Genomic DNA, 20,956 nt, shown 5'->3' with positions numbered 1-20,956 from the left:
ACATAAAAATCAGATAAACTACAAGCAAAAGAACGGAATTGAAATCTATCAAAATTCGAAACCCTAATTTAAATTACCTGACGAAGAAAGTTAACGGAAGACAAGTCGACACCGGATAAACCCTAGAACTTACTGGGTACATTGACACTCTCTTTCCTGTGTTATATAGAGTTTAGATCGGATGGTATACTCTTGGACAGTCTAGATACGCTTGTTTAAGGCCCAGTAAATAGCTTGTTTTATATTAACGGTAAATTGACTTACTTTACTAAACCCAATCTCTGGCCCAGTAAATAGCTTTTTAAGGCCCTGTCTCCACTGTCATTTTCTAAGGAGGATTATTTTAGGCATCACTCTTTTGCAGGGACCATGATATGCCCAGGCCATCTATCCTACACTTATAAGGGTGGTTTGAAGTTAGGAAATGACTAACTTAGCCGTAACATAACATAATCACTCCTATAAAAAAAAGGTGGTCTTTGATTTTGAGATCAAAAAGTCATGGAACGGTCAGGATTTATCAGGGAGTGTCATCCCGCGGTCCATAACATCCGGATGGAGTTTTTCAAGCGGACGTCCTAGAAATTTCAGTAATGTTGCGTGTGCGTATGTGGGTAAACAAAATTTCGACTGATTTTTTAATTTAATGAATTGAGTTCTAATTTATTTTTGAGGGAGGGAGAGGTAAACATGTTTCTTCTTTTTCTTCGTTTCCTTGGCTGAGTTACCCGCAATCCCATACTGAGAAGAAAATCAAAACAAGTGCATTTGATCTGCTCTTTTGAAGATAGGAGATGTGAAGAACAAAGATGAGAAGAAAGAACGAGACATAGTAAACAAAAATTCTAAGGTTTGCTCTCTTAATCTTTAGCTTATCTCCTATTCTTATTTTGATGTTTTAACATGTATTTTATTCTTATCTAGACCTAATTAATCAAACCCATATTTCTATCCGGGAGAAAGAAACCCTAGATTATTTTCTTCTCATTGGCCGTTACAAGCATCAATCTCTAAAGCTTCCTTCCATGCTCCTTTCACAAGGAAAGTAACCAACCATAATCCCAATTTCTCCTTCTCTCATTGTTCTTTTTATCTCAGATTTGGTTCCATCTTTCGTATTTTTATTAAAGCTAAGGTTATACACATCACATAATTATGATATGGAAAATTGTGATCTCCTACTTTGACATTTCTATTTCCACTATTAGATTAGATCTTAATGGTGTATGAATAACACCATATTCAACCAAAGGTAATTAATTTTAAATTTATTGATTTGATACAGGTAGTGGCCCAGACCTTTTTGGTCTAACAACTATAAATTATGCTGACTATCACCTAAATAACATGGGAAGCCCTTTTTGAAAAAGTGGGGGTCTAACAACACCACCCAATATTTCGCTTAGCAATCTGTATGGACTAACTCTAATATACTTTGCTAGAGAATCAACTAGACAGTCAAACTCAATCTATAATAAAGTATATCTAGGAGTTAATATCTCTCTCTTGTTTTGATTTACTCAAGCTAATATAAATCAGTGAGTCTTTAATCAAACACAAGGAATAACTTAGATGGTACCAAAGACCAATATCCAAGGATCAATCAATGACAATCAACAACCAAAGGTTGGATTACTCTAATTGATGATCTAATGCACAACCTGTATTATTTCAATTATAAAGATAAACAATATAATGCGGAAAATGAAATAACACAGACACACCAGAAATTTTGTTAACGAGGAAGCCGCAAATGCAGAAAAACCCCGGGACCTAGTCCAGATTGAACACACACTGTATTAAGCCACTACAGACACTAGCCTACTCCAAGCTAACTTTGGACTAGACTGTAGTTGAACCCCAATCAATCTCCCATTGATCCAAGGTACAGTTATGTTCCTACGCGTCTGATCCCAGCAGGATACTGCACACTTGATTCCCTTAGCTGATCTCACCCACAACTAAGAGTTGTTACGATCCAAAATCGCATGCTTTGACAATAAACAAATCTGTCTCACACAAACAAGTCTATCAAAGGATCAATCTGTCTCCCACAGATAAACCCTAAAGGTTTTGTTCCGTCTTTTGATAATAATCAAGGTGAACAGGAACCAATTGATAATCCGGTCTTATATTCCCGAAGAACAACCTAGAGTTATCAATCACCTCACAACAATCTTAATCGTATGGTAGTGAAACAAGATGTTGAGGAATCACAAACAATGAGAAGAAGATGTTTGTGATTACTTTTTATATCTTGCCTATCGTAGATATCAATCCCAAGCCAATCAATCTAATTGTACTCGTACGATATAAGATGCAAGATCAGATCACACAACTACGATAAAAGTATTAACGGTCTGGCTTCACAATCCCAATGAAGTTTTTAAGTCGTTAACCTGGTTTTCGAAGAAGAAAACCAAAGGTTAAAGGAGAATCGACTCTAGTTTGCAAACTAGTGTCACACGTAAGTTTTGCACAATACTAGATGTCTCCTTTATGTAGTCTTTCAAATTTGGGTTTTGCCTTGGTCACAAAGCAAAAAATATCCACCGTTAGATGAAAACCTGATTTAGATTCAAGCTAATATTTCTCAACCGTTAGATCGAAAACTTAGCTTGTTACACAAACTTGACAATGCACGCTTCTAGGTTTTTTCACCGTACCCAAACGTATGCACTTGTTGGTTCAATAATAGTTAACCAAAAGGTTAGCTATATGAGCATTTCAAATCAACCATGTTCTTCTTCACCATAACTAGTTCAAATGACCTCAAATGAACTAGTTAGAGAGTTGTTCAATTGCAAGGAAATCTTATATACTACACAAGACACAATTGAAGCAAAGATGATTTGATTCACTTGAATCGGTTCATGAACTTTATATCCACGGCTTGCAAACTTCATTCCTTAATCTTTTTAAGTTTAAGTTCCGAAATCATCTTCAGCTATATAACCTTCTTAAGTTCGCAGACTAGTTCCGAAAATCTTGGCAAAAGACCTTCTGCAGGTTCGCGGTCTGGGTTCGCAGACGCAGCTAGTTCATCAACTCCAAAAGAATTTCTCAAGATGAGAAGTTCGGTATTTCACAGACTGAATTCGTGGATTTGTCAAAACCATTCTTCTGGTTTCTCTTGATCAAAAAAGTTCGCAAACTTTGGTTCAAGGAATAAGACTTATACATAAATGTTTCCACAATAATTCTTATGTCCATCATTGGTTATGTAATCTAAACTCTCATTTCAATCATTGAAACATTCTTAGAGGACGTTATATAGTTGTTACACCATTTCTCGTCAAAGCAATTTTCAATGTGATTGAAACATATCATGAATTTCTTCACTAGGTAAAGTTAAACTCGATTGAAGCGAAACGCTTACGAATACATATTTCGAGATATAGATAGGCGAGGTATACTCGGCTCGAAATACCAAATGTGTATAATCCAAGTCTATATATATATCATACGACTTCTTGTCTCAAAGAGTAGGAGATAGAGTAGATAGACTTTTGAGTGATAGATAATTTGAAGTCTTCACATACCTTTTTGTCGAGAAGTTCCACCGGTTCCTTGAGTAGTTCTTCTGCTTGTACGATGAATCACCATGAAGTCTTTGAGCTCAACTACACTTTCTATCGTAGTCCGAGACTTAGCTATACTAGACTAGAAATCAAGACTTATAGTTTTGATCACGAACATTGACAAACATGCTTGAGATAGCAACGCATGCAAGTTCGACCGAGCAATGCTCTAACAATCTCCCCCTTTGTCAATTTTAGTGACAAAACTATCAATACATATGGAATACAAAAAAGATAAAGAAACTTTGGTAGCTCCCATTCCACATGTCTAATCTTCAACATTCCTCGAAATCTTCGTCATTTCCAAGTACTCCAATGATCCCAAAGGTTGTCAGTTTAGCATCACCATTGTTGAACATCCGTAGCTATAGCAATGAGAAAGTATCAGACTCGATCATTGTATACAGTGTCATAGTATTATTACACAGTGTCAAAGTCCAATTGTATCACAACTTCAACAATAATACTATGGTGATATGTATCACTCCTCCTTAGTCAATACTCCATCTCACATGAAAACCACTCCCCATTACACAATGATCCGAAAACCATATGTATTTGTAGTGTGAACAACATATTAATTCTCCCCCTTTTTGTCAATAAAATCTGCAAAGGTACAAGAACGGGATCATAATTTCCATAAGAGACATTTTATGACTAAAATAAAATACATACCATCTAATTTAGATGCAATCATATAACCGAAGCTAATAGCATTCGTCAAGGAGTTTAAAGATACAAAATAACCCCTCTAATATTCCACATCCGCACTCCCCTCAAGATATTACCATTAAGCACAATTTCAAAAGAACTCTCCCCCATTTGATGTCATTCTCGAAAGAACAACAAGAGCGACCTTAATTTTGAAAGAAAAGAAGGATTTTATTGGACACTAAAAACCATGAGATTGATTTTCTATATCCAAAAACTCAATCAAATTAATCACAAGTAAACTCGTGATTAATTTTAATCGGAATACTATATCAAATTAAACACAAAAAGTGATCAACTTAATTGACTATGCTCGACATAAGAGAACTTACAGAGCATACGACTAACATAACCATTAGAAAATGAATTAGATAGTCGTTCATATACTCAACATAAGAGGAATCCTACGGAGTATGAAAATACTCAACTAGAATAATTACAAGAGCACCCATAATTAATCTAATTGGAATACACAACCAAACTAATTACAAAACTAATCAATTTAATTGTTATTTATTTTGCTCGACATAAAAAGACTTATGGAGCAATAACTAAATAACCAAACAAGATGATTAATTTAGTTCAAAAATGCTCAACATAAAGTACCTTACGGAACAACCAACAAAGTTAATCAAGAATTAATCAACTTGGTTGTATCGTGCTCAACATAAGACACATTACGGAGCCTCACAGTAATACATAAAATACGGATCAGGGATGATCAATACTGCGGAATACTCAAGGATTCATTCTATCTTCAATCACTATTTGCATAACGATATTAATAGAAATAATCCTTGAAAACAGAATATTTTAACCTATCTTCCATCAAAGAATTGATAATATAGGCTTACTTTTGTATTTGTCAAAATTCTATTCATTCTTTTACCAGTACGTGAATACCGATCAACAACGACTTTACTTTTGACATAATATGGGACCTTCAAATTCACGGACGCAAACATACATATCCCATAAAAAATTGCAATATAACAAATCACAAGGATTAATACTTCAAAAACATCATCCTCCAAATATTTATAGAATTTAAACCAATAAATCTAAAAAAAAAAGAACAAGAAGATGAAACATAATAGCTATGTGTAGTCACAATCATTGATATTCAAGCACTAGTTATTCTTCCAACTAAATCAAAAAGAAGACATACTAGGCAACAATATCTTTGAGAAATTCCTTATCATTCCCGAACTCCTTGTCGTCAACAGCCATTGGAATATAAGGTTCATGGAGGAAGGAATCAATACCAACGAACCGTCTTGGCTGATGATGTCGAACCAGGGCCTTCTGAATTTCCAAAGATCTTAAAATGCAAGACTTTATTTCACTAATCTCTTTTCTTACTTCCTTCCACTCATCAAGAACATCGGAAAACTTCTGAGAGTTAGAAGGGACAGCCCTTGGCTTTCTTGTATTCCTCCTCTTTCTTTTCAAGGAAGGAGTTACTGGAGATTTTTCTTTTTCCTTGAACAATCATATTGACATCTTTTCCATCCAAAGATATGATGCTTAGAGAACAGTTATAAACAATTGGTTTTTGTGAGTGGAATTCACAATCTCATCAAGCAGTCTTAAGATATAAAGGATATCAGAGAGGAAAAAGGAATGTAGGGTTCGCAACCTTTAAACAGGTTCGTGGATATATAAAGAGTAGAATTGTCGATAATAACCCTTTACTTTATTTGATAGACAGGAAAAACAAACCAAAAAACTTTTCCTAAAGCCTGAGCGGTACACAATCTTATCTCTTTTGATCAGGCACATGAGACAAGATTTGTCAAACAACACAATCAATTTGTGTTGTGGTGAACAACAATTTGTCCACCATTTTCCTCTAAAGAGGAATCCCCAGACTTATGTATATCAATGCAATTTTACCACACCTTCTTCTCTAATGGTCTTATTTTGTCTTTGGAAACCAACTTTTTAGACGAAGATAAAATCCTACATACCTCTGCACTTCTGAGCAAGTTTAAGCTTCCTTTCCAATCAATTTGATCTCGTTGAAGTTTGTTGGCCTGCCTCACTTGATGTTTGTACTTGTAACATCTTGATAGTTCATGACCTTTCTGAGAACAAAACAAGCACGTCAAACTTGGATAGTATTCAGACATCTGTGATGTGAAAGCAGCTAGACACATAGTAGACCCTGAAACATTACAACCAGAGTTTCCAAAGGATGGGTCAATTAATTCTTCCATCTTGATTGGATTCTCCTCTTCATCGAAACCATCAAGGTTGATATATGTATTGCTACAATTATCAAAATCAATGTTATCACATAGAAGACCGACACTTGATTTCCTGTCTTCATAAGAATCATAGATCTCAGATATCTCATCAAGTGTTACAACAAGACCTTTGTTCCCAGTGTATTTTCTACGATTTAGGCACTCGTTTGCAAAATGACAAAACCTTTACACTTAAATCACTGCGGCATATCCTCGTCATCAGCCTCGTCAGCATCCCTGTTTTTAGGAGGAGCACGATTGTGAGGTTTATCTGATGACCTAGGTTTGTCTCTTGAAAACCGTTTACTTCTCTTCAATAGAAGATCCCTCAACTGTCTTGTGATCAAGGAGACTGATTTGTCAAGATCTTCATCCGAAAAATCATCCTCAGACCGATCATCCTCAGAGACATAAACACTTTTACCTTTATCAAGTAATTTAGTGTTCTTCTGTGCTTTAAAGGCAACATCCTTTCCGATTTTGGATGTTTGCTCATGATCAAAGATCTTTAGATTTCCAACCAATGTATTTCTGGAAAGATTATCAAGGTTATTTCCCTCAACGATGGCATGCTTCTTAGACTCGTATCTAGATGGCAACGATCTGAGGAATAGTCTTACCCAATGCAAAAGAAGCATTACAATTTCAGACACTCTGTGATTAAACTCATCAAATGTATCTTCATCTGCCATACGAAGGTTCTCCCAATCGGAATTAGGATTTTGAAGTCTAGCTTCCTTTTCACTTGAGTTACCTTCAAATACAGTTTTTAAGATATCCCAAGCATCTTTAAACCTTGTGCAATTTGACACATGGTGCTGAAGATTTGGGGTACCACCAAACCGTCGGAATTTTGCTTTGCAGCAAGTATCTCGGCAGGACTGTATTCACCAATATTCTTGGGAACGTTTATATCTGCATCTGCCACAACGGGATCAACATAGCCGTTAACAACATATACCCATGATTGAAAATCACGTGCTTGAAGAAAAGCTCGCATAACAATTTTCCACCATAAGTAATTAGAGCCATCGAAGCCTGGTGGTACGTTAATAGAGATATCACCTCTGTCCATAGAGTCAGATCGCTACAAACACAGACTTTCGAGGTCTTAAACGTGTTTGCCTGCTCTGATACCAATTGAAAAAGCGGGGGTCTAACAACACCACCCAATATTTCGCTTAGCAATCTGTATGGACTAACTCCAATGTACTTTGCTAGAGAATCAACTAGACAGTCAGACTCAATTTAGACTAAAGTATATCGAGGATTTAATATCTCTCTCTTGTTTTGATTTACTCAAGCTAATAGAAATCAGCGAGTCTTTAATCAAACACGAGGAATAACTTGGATGGTACCAAAGACCAATATCCAAGGATCAATCAATGAAAATCAACAACCAAAGGTTGGATTACTCTAATTGATGATCTAACGCACAACCTGTATTATTTCAATTATAAAGATAAAACAATATAATGCATAAATTGAAATAACACAGACACCAGAAATTTTGTTAACGAGGAAACCGCAAATGCAGAAAAACCCCGGGACCTAGTCCAGATTGAACACAAATTGTATTAAGCCGCTACAGACACTAGCCTACTCCAAGCTAACTTCGGACTGGACTGTAGTTGAACCCCAATCAATCTTCCACTGATCCAAAGTACAGTTATGCTCCTACGCCTCTGATCCCAGCAAGATACTGTGCACTTGATTCCCTTAGATGATCTCACCCATAATTAAGAGTTCATACGATCCAAAATCGCAGGCTTTGACAATAAACAAATCTGTCTCACACAGACAAGTCTATCAAAGGATCAATCTGTATCCCACAGATAAACCCTAAAGGTTTTGTTCCGTCTTTTGATAATAATCAAGGTGAACAGGAACCAATTGATAATCCGGTCTTATATTCCCTAAGAATATCCTAGATTTATCAATCACCTCACAACAATCTTAATCGTATGGTAGCGAAACAAGATGCTGCGGAATCACAAACAATGAGACGAAGATGTTTGTGATTACTTTTTATATCTTGCCTATCGGAGATTTCAATCTCAATCCAATCAATCTAATTGTACGCGTACGATAGAAGATACAAGATCAGATCACACAACTACGATAAAAGTAGTCACGGTCTGGCTTCACAATCCCAATGAAGTCTTTAAGTCGTTAACCTGGTTTTATAAGAATAAAACCAAAGGTTAAAGGAGAATCGACTCTAGTATGCAAACTAGTATCACACGTAAGGTGTGGGGATTAGTTTTGCACAATACTAGATGTCTCCTTTATATAGTCTTTCAAATTTGGGTTTTGCCTTGGTCACAAAACAAAAAATATATACCGTTAGATGAAAACCTGATTTAGATTCAAGCTAATATTTCTCAACCGTTAGATCGAAAACTTAGCTTGTTACACACACTTGGCAATGCACGCTTCTAGGTTTGTTCACCGTACCTAAACGTATGCACTTGTTGGTTCAATAATAGTTAACCAAAAGGTTAGCCATATGATCATTTCATATCAACCATGTTCTTCTTCACCATAACTAGTTCAAATGACTTCAAATGAACTAGTTAGAGAGTTGTTCAATTGCAAGGAAATATTACGTACTACACAAGACACAATTGAAGCAAAGATGATTTGATTCACTTGAATCGGTTCATGAACTTTTATAGACACGGTTTGCAAACTGCATTCCTTAGTCTTTTTAAGTTTAAGTTCAGAAATCATCTTCAGATATATAACCTTCTTAAGTTCGCAGACTAGGTTCGCGGACATAAGCAACCGGGCAGAGTTTACAAACTCTAGTAGAAAATCTCGGCAAAAAACCTTTCGCTGGTTCGCAGACTGGGTTCGCGGACGCAGCTAGTTCGTCAACTCCAGCAGAATTTCTCGAGATGAGAAGTTCGACAGTTCGTGGACTGAGTTCGCAAACTTGGCAAAGCCATTCTTCCGGTTTCTCTTGATCAACAAAGTTCGAAAACTTTGGTAGGACTTATACATAAATGTGTTTCCACAACAATGCTTATGTCCATCATTGGTTATGTAATCTAAACTTTCATTTCAATCATTGAAACATTCTTAGAGGACGTTATATAATTGTTACACCATTTCTCGTCAAAGAAATTTTCAAAGTGATTGAAATATATCATGACTTTCGTCACTAGGTAAACTTAAACTTGATCGAAGCGAAACGCTTACCAACACATATTTCGAGATATAGATAGGCGAGGTATACTCGGCTCGAAATACCAAATGTATATAATCCAAGTCTATATATATAGAATACGACTTCTTGTCTCAAAGTGTAGGAGATAGAGTAGATAGACTTTTGAGTGATAAATAAGTTCAAGTCTTCACATACCTTGTTGTCGAGAAGTTTCACCGGTTCCTTGAGTAGTTCTTCTGCTTGTACGATGAATCGCCATGAAGTCCTTGAGCTCAACTACACTTTTTATCCTAGTCCGAGACTTATCTATAATAGACTAGAAATCAAGACTTATAGTTTTGATCACTAACATTGACAAACATGCTTGAGATAACAACGCATGCGAGTTCGACCGAGCAATGCTCTAACAACAAACACTTGAAGAAGTGAAGAAATAAGAAGCTACAACGACAACATCATCCTTCCACTTGAGATTAGTGATATTTGACTTGAATTGTTTCATTCCCTAACGTATCTTTCAAGTCGTTCATATTGAAAACAAAACTGCGAAGCATGAACACTCTAGATAGACATAGTATTAAGGAATACAATACGAGGTTTATTGCTTAACCATTAAAATTTGTAGATAAGACATCGACATAATCATTTAAATGCTATTGTGATTATGTATGTGTATGAGGTGAGGATTTCATCCTAGGAAACAATGTTTTACATGTGTTTTAAGGAAGTAAATTTATGAACTTGTTTTTTGAATCGAAAAGGAAATCGCCAGGAGTTATTGGTATTGTTATTCATTGCATATCTTGTGAAAAACCAATATGTGTGATTAGTATAACCGCTCATTACTTGTTTATGTTCTTGGTAAAACTATTCACAAAGGCCTGACTTTTGTATTGGTATGACTTTTATTAGTGAAACTGATCTTAAGTAATCACCTGAGATGGTATGATCGAGTTTGTGATTTTGTGTATGACCGACTCCGGGTAAAGGGGAACCGATCCTAGTAAGAGGTGCAACATATCACAAAAGGGAATCGATCCTTGTATGAGGTGCAACATGTTTTAGCATAAAGGGGAACCGATCCTATGGACATGTGCAACACGTTTTTAGGCAAATGGGAACCGATCACATGGACATGTGCAACACATTCAAGTTAGATACCATATATATGCGGGGAACCGATCCTAGTACCTAGTCAACCAAATTGTTGGAAAGCTAGTGTGACTATGCACAATACTCACATGGAGGTAGAACCGTGAAACCCATCATTTGTAATTGAGTGTTCTTGATCAATCACATAGTTCTTGAAAGTCAGATGAACCAATTCTAAACTTGTTTGGAAGTGTGGCAAATCGGTTTCAAGGTTGTAAATATGAAAGAGGACTTACAAAGTAAGGATGTCGACATACTTTGAACATGTGCAGTAACGCTAATCTTTAATTGTTCAAAGTTATTCCTTAATAGCTAAAAGAAGAAAATCCTAGGATCGATACATAAATAAGTTAAAAATCTTTTATTTAAGGTTTTTAATTTTATTTTAGGAAAATGAGAATTAGTAATGTGCATTTACTAGTTAGAGATTTACCAAAGAGATTTTCGGTCAATACTTTGGACAGAGCATTTCCAGGAATTATGGAAACCGAATTTGGAATATATTGCATATCTTGAGAATATTTTCGGTTTTGGAAATTCCTTGGTGTCCAAACTTCCTTGTCTATAAATATGAAATTTGCATTTCTAACAAACTAATCCTTCGTGATAGCAAACTTCCTCAGTTGTGTTGTTACTGGTGAAGCCGCCTATTCGGAGAGGAGAGTAACCTAATTAGGCGAAATCTCTTACTGCCGCTCAGTTTAAAGTCTTCTTTGGGATTGAGAAGCTCTATTAGTACCGTTGGTGGGAAACTAGATAATTGCGGTTTATCTTTTATTTTCGATTGATTTGATTGACTAGTGGTTGAAATTTGATTGCACTTAGTTTGTTTATGCTTGAGAATCTTCTCTTCTGATATAAGATTCACTCAAACTAGATCAAAGTTTCGACAGGGATCTTTAGACTGTTTGTAGATCTAAAGACGTCTTGTGATAATCCATTGTTAACAGACTCTGTTCTATGCGTGATTGATCATAAGAGATTCAAGTTGTTGTGTGCAGGTGTTTATTGAAGATCTAAGAAGATTTGAAGACAAAAAAGATATTGAAGATTTCAGATTTGGGGTTCATAATCTTTGGTGTGCACAATACTTGTTTCGGTATAGAGGATCCAACTATAATCGGTTTATCCTTGTGGTAGATTAGATTGATTAGTTGTGTAGATCGTCATCAATACAATTCTTTGTGATTAAAAGTATTGATTGAAAAATCTTAACAATTATCTTTGGTAGTTGATCATAAGATAGATCTAAGAACCCGACGAAGGAGTTTATTGAGATAAATAAAAGAGCCTTTGTCGAACTAACATCACTTGGTTGAAAAGAGTTGCTACCAAATAGAATTGTTGTTCCAAGTACGAACCAAAGGAATTATTCCAAGTACGTGACTTATTCATAAGTTGGAGGTGTGGGAATACAAACGGAACTAGGTGAACTATAGGTTTAGTTACTTGGTCTCAATTATGCGAAGTTGGTTTGATTTTGTATAGCGGCTCAATCCTGAGAGTATTCAATTCTGGACAAGGTCCCAGGGTTTTTTTGCTTTTGCGGTTTCCTCGTTAACAAAATCTTGTTGTGTCTTTTACTTTTCTATTTCCGCAATTATAATTGTTTTTATTATAATTAGAAGTAAAATACACAATCTTTAATTCCTATTTACTTGATAGTAATCCTATTGTGTTTGGTTAAGTTCGAACCTCTTATCAAGTAAACATACTTCGTTGTTGTATTTTCTCGATCTCATATCCATAGACGATCACACGAAGTGTGAACCGATTAGTTGTATTGTTTCGACTCAGTCCATAGACAATCACTTTCGGAGAAAGGACTTATAGGTAGGAAAAGTTCTAGCTTGAGGTATATTTGGGTACCCTCGCCTTTTCACAAAGTAGTATCTTTTAGAATATCAAAAAATAGTTTTCCATAATTTCTAAATCTATTTCAATTCTTTTGCAAATCTTTTCTATTTAAGATAGATAACTTATCTTAGTTAACTTTCAAAACCTTAAACCTAGTTACTTCTCTATATATAATCCATATACTATAACGTTATAGATTCAAGTTCTCTGTGAGTCTCTAACACCTCCTATTCTAGAGGCTCCAAAATAAAAATATAGCTACATCAGAAGAGAATTCTTCAGCTGTAAGTGATGTTGTTCGTGTCAGACCTTCAAATGATCCAGGATGGAGCTACGTTCAACCCGTTGATGAAGACAAAGAGGTTGTAAAGTGTGACTTATGTGGTCATGTGTCTAGAGGAGGTATTAAGCGATTTAAATACCATTTAGTTGGTGATTATAAAACTTTTAATTGTAAGTGGGTTAGTAAGTGTAAGGAAGTTACTAATTTAACCAAAGATGAGATCTATGGTTATATGACCGCAAAAGATGCTGCAACTGAAGCAAAGAAGATACAAAAGGCAAAAAATGTTGATATCAATATATATGATGATGAACTAGAAGAAATGGGATGTCAATCGAGTGTTATGGTGAAGAAGAAGGGACCTATGGATAGTTTTCTAGCTCCAATTGATGGTGGATCCGCTCCAAAAGTTCCAACCACATCCATGAACAAAAAAGCTTTGGAGGTTGCTCGCTCGTTGATTGCTGATTTTCTTTTATGAGAACGGTGTATCATTCAACTGTGCTAATTCAGAAAGCTATACAAGGATGTACAAAGCTACAGTGCAGTTCCATATACTAAAACAAAAAGTAGATGATACAAGAAAGTGGATCAATGATTTCAAAATACATTGGGAGACATACGGGGTTACATCATGACTAATTGGTGGACTGACGGCAAGCGCAGAACACTTATCAATTTCTTGGTGAACTGTCCTAAAGGTACCGTGTAACACACCGTGTCTTCTTCTCGGGTTTAACCAAATCCGTTAACCCAATTCTGCACTTTGAATATCTAAAACTCTTCTTTTGAAATTTTTAGGCTGCCTTAAGAATAAATGTCAATGCCTAATAGAAAAGCCTGCCTTATGTTAAACCCTTGGGGTGCTATAATAGTGACCCATGCATCTGGGCACATGTCACATTTTTTTCTTCTAATACACAAAAATGAGAAACCGGAGAGAACGAGGGGGAATTTTCTTTTTATCTTTCACCTTCTTATCTTCTTCCCATTTCTCGTTGGTCTCCCGAGTGATAGTAGGACTCTGAAATTGAAATTCTTTGAACAGTTGTTGCTAGGGAATCAAGCTATAACTTTTTTTATATACATACTCGATTATAGTGATTTTTCCGTAAATTAGGATTGCAGAAATTAGCAAGATTACATACTGATGAAATCAGTTGCGGCCACGGGATTTGCTGGTGTTCTTGGATGTGGTAACATGGATTTGAATACAAGAAGGACTTGGCATAACTGATAATAGTTTATTAGAGTTTCAAAACAAGGACTGAAAAACACTAGTTGTTGCCGTTGGTTTTAAGCTATGTTGTGCAAAGCGTCGCCTAGACGGCCAAAAGTGGCATTATTTTCCACTGGGCGCCACGCAATGGTAAAGAAGATGCCACTTTAAAAGGGGGCTCCTGGGTGACGCTTTTATGGGCGCCCAAGCCAAGGCACCGGTTTTCAGTGCGCCTAAAAGGCATTTTTCCAAAAATATAACTCAATTTTTCTGTCAAACCCTTAAGATATCTTCTCTCATATCTGATATAATTGTAACTTTACTGAAATAAATGTGTAATTATCTAAACAACTGTTATGCAAGAAAAAATCACCATTAATTAGTCAATTTCCATTAATTTTGGTAAATATAATACTAATCTGGTATTCCTACGTTATGTTTATATCCTAATCAATCTCCATTGATTTTGGTATTTCTGGTAATTTTGGTATTTTAATTATATTACTTTGGTAAATGTATAGCATTCCTATTTGTGTAACTATTATAGTTATACGCCACGGCTTCGCTGCGGCTCGGGATGCGGCGTCGGGGGTAACAACATAGGTTTTAAGCGATAAATGGTGTGGATTTTGAACGTTTTGGAGTTTTGATATAGTTGGTAACTTGGGTTCTTTTTAGAAATCGAATTTGCAGGGAAGGATTGTATAAAAAGGTGCTTGATACTACAAGGAGACATGCATTTCTAGACCACCACAAAGCTGCATGTCATGTGTTCGATAAAAATCCTAAGATAAGAACAGAAAAGGTAATTGCTTTGTCTTCTTTTAATGTATTAAGTTTTATTGTTTCACTAATGAATGGGATTCAAATCCAATGGTATACTGTTAATTGATAAGTGAGAAATGCTGGTGCTTAGTATAATTTGTTTTTTTAAGTCCTGGATATATGCCTTTGTCTAAGGTTTAAGCTAGTAATATATTATCATCATTTATGCGTTGTTGTTGATCTTACTGTATTAGCATTCCGTTGTATGTTTGAGATGCTTTCTAAATTGCTTGAGATGTGATATGTCTAAACAATCAGTAGAAACTATAAAAGTGGTGGCTATTTACTTCCTTGAGATTTCCTAATTCATATTTGGTCTAGTCAAACAGCATTATTGGATTCATTCAGTGTAAAGCTTGATAATACATACTGTGTGTACCCAATGTAAATTATGGTGTGTATGAGTCAAGATGCCAGTGTTATCTGCCACCCTAGACTGCCAGTCGTAACTGCAGTTATGAATCACCAATTTTTGGTTGTTATTTCATGTGCGAACTTTTCTCGTAAATCCTAAAGAAGATTCGAGAAAGTATTAGAGTCAATCTTCTCATAGGTTGGATAAGTAATATGACCGGAAATGTCTCAAAAGAAACTTATCTAAAGATTCGATTAACCTATAAAAGGAAAACCAAAATCCTAAGAAAGTTATGCGATCAAACCTAGAAAACTCACCTGCAAAATACTTGAGACTAACTTGAGCGTCAGAGTATTTGTTTTGCATGTACCCCTCTGTGTGCTTGGTGAAGATAGCTGCGGAGATCATCAAGTTCAACTAAATTGTTGAGGTAAGATATTTCTTGCCCAAACAACTGGCGCCGACCTAGGGGAAGATTGTTAGCACGATTGTTTTACCTGAGATAAGAAGATGTCAAAAGTCAGGAACATAACTCAGAAAAAGAACCTCAACTGGCAGTAGTCATGGGGTGGCAGACGGGCTCAATAGCTGGAAAAGGCAGCCAACGCCAATACGTGAAGAAATACCGTCAGATGATGAGAGGATGATGGATGATGCCCTGTTGGAGGATGGTGAAATACCAGACAACAGAAAAACTGGAGATCATGCGGATGATCAGTATGATCGAGATTCCTCGCAGATGGAGAAATCCAAGTCAAGGGAGATACCAGTGACTGACTCGCGATCCCTAAGGGAAGAAAAAAAAGTTGATGAGACTCCGGCAAGTTCAGTGTTAACTAAAGAAGCTGGAGAAAGAAAATGATCGTCTGAAATCAGAGCTTGGAAAGAATAAAATTCATGTGGAATGGTCTTACGCCTCGCATACTGGGGGATACACGTCAACCAACACATGGTTCACTTCGAACCGGCGCGTCTGGCATCGTTTAGGAGATAATGGTAACCGGACTAATGTTGATGGTAACAAGACCGGACAGAGAAAAGTTATTAACCTTGAACAGTCTCCACGACACTAGATTCATGGCCACTAGGATATTTCCTAGGCTCTCGAATCAATGGAGGAGGGAAGGTATCCACGGAGCCGCTACCGATAGCCGCCAGACTGGTTTGGAGAGCAGTGATCGACACTATGAACTTGATCGCCAGAGGCGATATCCGCAATCTGACGCCTATGAAGGTATCAAATAATCACCATCATATGGCAGCAGAAGGCTTCAATCTGAAGTCAGAGTCCCTCAACGCAAAAGAAGGCGTGAGGAAGAGAACTATCACAACGATGTTTCAGCAGGCGAGAGATTGAGCGACCGACGACTCCGAAAAATGATCGAGAAATGTCTTTTACAAAAGGATTCACGTGAAGATAAGTTGCAGCGGATCCGTTGTGCAGCTGGATCTCCTTTCATGGATAACATCAGGCAGTATCGACCTCCACACAACTTCATGGTTCCAAAACTATCATAGTTTGATGAAAAGTCGGACGTCCCAAATCAACATATTTTGCTTTATGAGACTGCAATGACGTTGTGGGAGTTTAGTGACGAACTAATGTGCAAAATGTTTCCTCAAACACTGACCGACGGGGCCATAATCTGGTTTAACCAGTTAAAGTCACGACCGATTGGGACGTATGAAAAGTTAGTCGAAATTTTTTGCGAACACTACAATTATAATCGACAGGGAAGAAAAAATTCTCACTCCTTGTTTATGCTACATCAGCGAAAAGGTGGAGGAATTAGGCAGTTTCTTCAGCGTTTCAAGCAGGAGTTGGCAGAGGTCGTAGATGAAAGTGACGAAACAGCTATAGAAGCTTTCAGGCAAGCATTCCCATGGGATCTCAATGGGATGTACAATTCCTTGACTCGCAAGCCTGCAAAAAATCTTGAGGAGCTATATGATCGTGCGGAAGAATATGCTCGAGTTGCAGACGATCAGAAAGCGCGAGAGGCTAGGGATGTTGATATCACAGCTTGCAACTCGCAGTCAAAAGGAGGAGGCAAGAAATCCAAGTTGAAGAATCATCCAAAAGGACAACCTAATGAACGGACAGAAGCTGGTGAAAAAACTCCGAAACAGGAAAAGAAACTGACACCTCCGAATATTGGGTTGTCAGAGTTGTATGAGAAGATCAAACGAGAGCTAAAGACACCACGTCCGTTGCCAGCTGACACCCGCGACAAGCGAGATAAAAATAAATATTGTGCATATCAAAAGGATATCGGTCATACAGCTGACAGTTGCGGTGCACTACAGTTCGAAGTGCAGGGGTTGATCGACAATGGTTTGCTGCAAGAGTATGTCAAGAAAGAATTACATCCCACTCAAGTGAATTTGGCCTTGTCTCGAGTAATCAATGTCAGCCATGCGAGAATTAACTCGATTGCAAGACGAGCTTCTGTAGATGCGTCCAAGATTAAGCTAAGGCAGATTAAAGAATGGTACATCGTGAATAACATTGATTTCGCTAATGGCCATGGTGCAGAGACATTGGAAGTCGGGTGCAAAAAGATCGAATTTACTGAGGAAGACATGAAAGGTATATATTACCCTCATAACGATGCAGTTGTTATTAGCGCCTGGATTGGAATGTTTCGCGTGCACCGTGTTTTAGCAGATAGCGGTAGTTCTGTGAGTGTAATATTCTCGGGAGCTTATTCTTCGATGAACTTGTCCCATGACCTTATTGAGGAGGATGGGAATCCAATAATTGGGTTAGCGGGGAAGTGACCAAAGCAGTTGGGAAAGTTAGACTTCCTGTGACAGTAGGAAACAAATCTGTTGTTGAGAATTTCCTATTGCTAGACAGTCGCGCCCCTTACAATGCAATTCTAGGTCGAGATTGGATAATTGCCATGGGGGCAGTTGCCTCATCATTTCATCAGTGTTTGAAGTGTCTCACTACTAATGGATTAGTGAAGGTCAGAAGTGATCAAATGACAGCTCATGAGTGCCATGAAAATGCGATGGAAGAGTACCGCAAGTATGAAATGAGGGGACATCATATCCTCCACGCTGAAAATAAATATCAATTACAAAAGACTCCTCCATCTGAATCGTACGCAGGTGAAGATGCAGCTGAACCGCCTTCGGTTGAAAAACTTGTAGAAATTCAGATCGGAGGATAAAGTTATCAGACCACGTTAGCAGGGGCAGACTTACTCGCGCACGAACTTGGTAGTTTGGTCACTTTATTTAGAGCAAACAAGGACGTATTTTCTTGGAGCTCCAGCGAGATGCCGGGGATAGATCCTCTTGTAGCGTGTCATCGTCTCGACATCAATGAAAACTTCCGCCCCGTCCGGCAGAAACATGTCACCAAGCAAGAAGGCGGCAGTAGCAGAGGTGATTGATAAACTTTTGGAAGCCGGTTTTATTCGCCCAGTTCAATACCCGCAATGGCTAGATAGAATGTAGCAGTTCCAAAGAAGAATGGAAAGATTCGTATGTGCATAGATTTTACTAATCTAAATAAGCCTTGTCCAAGTAACCCCTACCCGTTTCCAAGAATAAGTGACATGGTTGACGCTACATCTGGGTATGGAAGATTATCATTTATGGACGGGTTCTCGGGATATAATTAAATCCCCTTCCATAAAGATGACCAAGAACACACTGCATTCATCACAGATCAGGGTGTTTATTGTTATATCGTCATGCCGCTCGGGCCTGAAAATGCTGGAGCGACATATCAACATCTCGTGGACATCATGTTCAAAGATTGAATGGGAAAAACAATGGAAGTCTACATTGATGATATGGTGGTTAAGTCCAAACAAGTAGAGTCACACTTACTTGACTTGCAACGGACATTTGATCGCTTGAGGCAATATCACATGAAGCTACACCCAGCAAAATGCTCGTTTGGATTATCGTCAGGAAAATTTCTTGGATACTTGATGACTCACAGAGGAATCGTGGCGAATACGGATCAGATCAGAGATATTCAAGATATGCCATCTCCAAAGACAAAGAAAGAAGTCCAAAAGTTGACGGGGAGGCTGGATGCAATAAGTCAGTTTATCTCTCGACTGTCAGATCGATGTAAACCATTCTTCGATATCTTGAGGAAAGCTGCAACTTTCTGGTGGACAAGCGAGTGTGAAGATGCATTGCAATAAATCAAATGATACTTAACATCCCCGCCAGTTCTGGCTAGTCCAAAAAAAGGGAAACCGGTTGGGGTTTATCTGGCAGCAACTGATCATGCTGTTAGTGCAGTTTTATTCGTGACTGATCATATGGAGAAATCAGTTTACTTCGTTAGTAAATCTCTAACGGGGGCGGAAACTCGGTATTCTAGAATCGAGAAGATTGCACTGGCATTGCTTCAGGCATCGCGACGCCTCAAACCTTATTTCGAAGGAAGGGTCATTAAGGTTTACTCTGAATATCCATTGAAAAAGATTTTAGAACGAGCCGATGATGGAAGCCGACTAGCTACTTGTGCAAACTTTTTGGGAGCTTATTGTATCCATTATGAATCTAGAACTGCTGAGAAGGGTCATGCACTGGCATCCCTTCTCGCTGATTTTTCAGTCGATGATATCAACACAGTGGTCGATGAGGAAGAGCTTCTGCAAAGGCCTGAAGAAGATACCCATACTCAAAATAAGCTCGACCTAAATTCAGGTGACAGTGAATCCAATACTTAATGGATAATTGTTACTGAAGGCTCTTCCAATTGCAGTGGAGCTGGCTTTGGGTATGTACTGCTTAGTCCTGAAGGTCTAAAAGTGGAGAAAGCTACGAGGTTAGGTTTCCCAGCGACCAACAATGAAGCAGAATATGAGGCTTCAATAACAGGACTGAAAGTTGTAATACAACTGGGGGCGAAGAATGTTAAACTGATAACTGACTCAATGTTAGTGGTTAACCAGTTCTTAGGTACATACAAAGCTAAGGAAGATATTATTTTGTCTTACCTAGATGTTGTTCATCGGCTATCCAGTGAATTAAAAAAAAATTCAATCCAACAACGACAACGAGAAGATAACAGGCATGATGATGCCTTAGCTTATTTGTCCTCTGCTGTAGACAAAAACCTAACTCGATTCGTCGTGGTTGACTTTCAAGAGCTACCTAGCATCTCCGAGAACCATTCTATCCAGGTTCTCGAACAAGCTAGTGGGGGCGAGATGCATGGATATATGCTGGATACAATAATACCGACCTAGATGCTATGGATATAGATAGTCAGGCGGAAGAGCCAGAAACTCTTACTGACAGTAGCATAGATTGGCGAGATCCTTATTTGCGATATCTGACAACCAAAGAGCTCCCACAAAACAAGTAGCTCGCTTCAAAGGTAACCAAGAATACATGGCGGTATGTTTTGATCAAAGGAAATTTGTATCGAAAACCAGTAGCTTTGGAACCTTTCTTGAGATGCATTTCTGAAGACGAAGCACAAACAATTATGGCGGAAGCCCATGAAGGAGTTTGTGGGAATCACACAGGTGGACGTAGTATGGCACATATAATGTTATCCCATGGATTTT

At 37.6% G+C, this 20,956-nt stretch overlaps 1 protein-coding gene across 2 annotated transcripts; it reads left to right on the top strand.

Annotated features, from left to right (window-relative positions):
* Positions 1-14,485: 14,485 nt before the first annotated feature.
* Positions 14,486-20,394, top strand: LOC113321613. 2 transcript variants are annotated; one of them, XM_026569511.1, is made up of 2 exons: positions 14,486-15,029; positions 15,796-20,394. In XM_026569511.1, the coding sequence occupies exon 2, from the start codon at positions 16,977-16,979 to the stop codon at positions 18,183-18,185; it is 1,209 nt and encodes a 402-aa protein (XP_026425296.1). In that variant the 5' UTR covers positions 14,486-15,029; positions 15,796-16,976; the 3' UTR covers positions 18,186-20,394. The 2 variants fall into 2 exon arrangements, with proteins under 2 accessions (XP_026425296.1, XP_026425297.1); XM_026569512.1 differs by having other exon boundaries at positions 15,755-20,394.
* Positions 20,395-20,956: the final 562 nt, after the last annotated feature.

This window comes from Papaver somniferum, chromosome 11 (assembly GCF_003573695.1).
Source record: "Papaver somniferum cultivar HN1 chromosome 11, ASM357369v1, whole genome shotgun sequence".
In the NCBI taxonomy this organism is placed as follows: domain Eukaryota; kingdom Viridiplantae; phylum Streptophyta; class Magnoliopsida; order Ranunculales; family Papaveraceae; genus Papaver; species Papaver somniferum.
Note: the sequence above shows the minus strand (reverse complement) of the source record. Positions and strands in the feature narration are given on the sequence as shown.

Coding starts and splice junctions, on each gene's coding strand:
- LOC113321613 (XM_026569511.1), top strand. CDS start 16,977: ATGACGTTGTGGGAGTTTAGTGACGAACTAATGTGCAAAATGTTTCCT.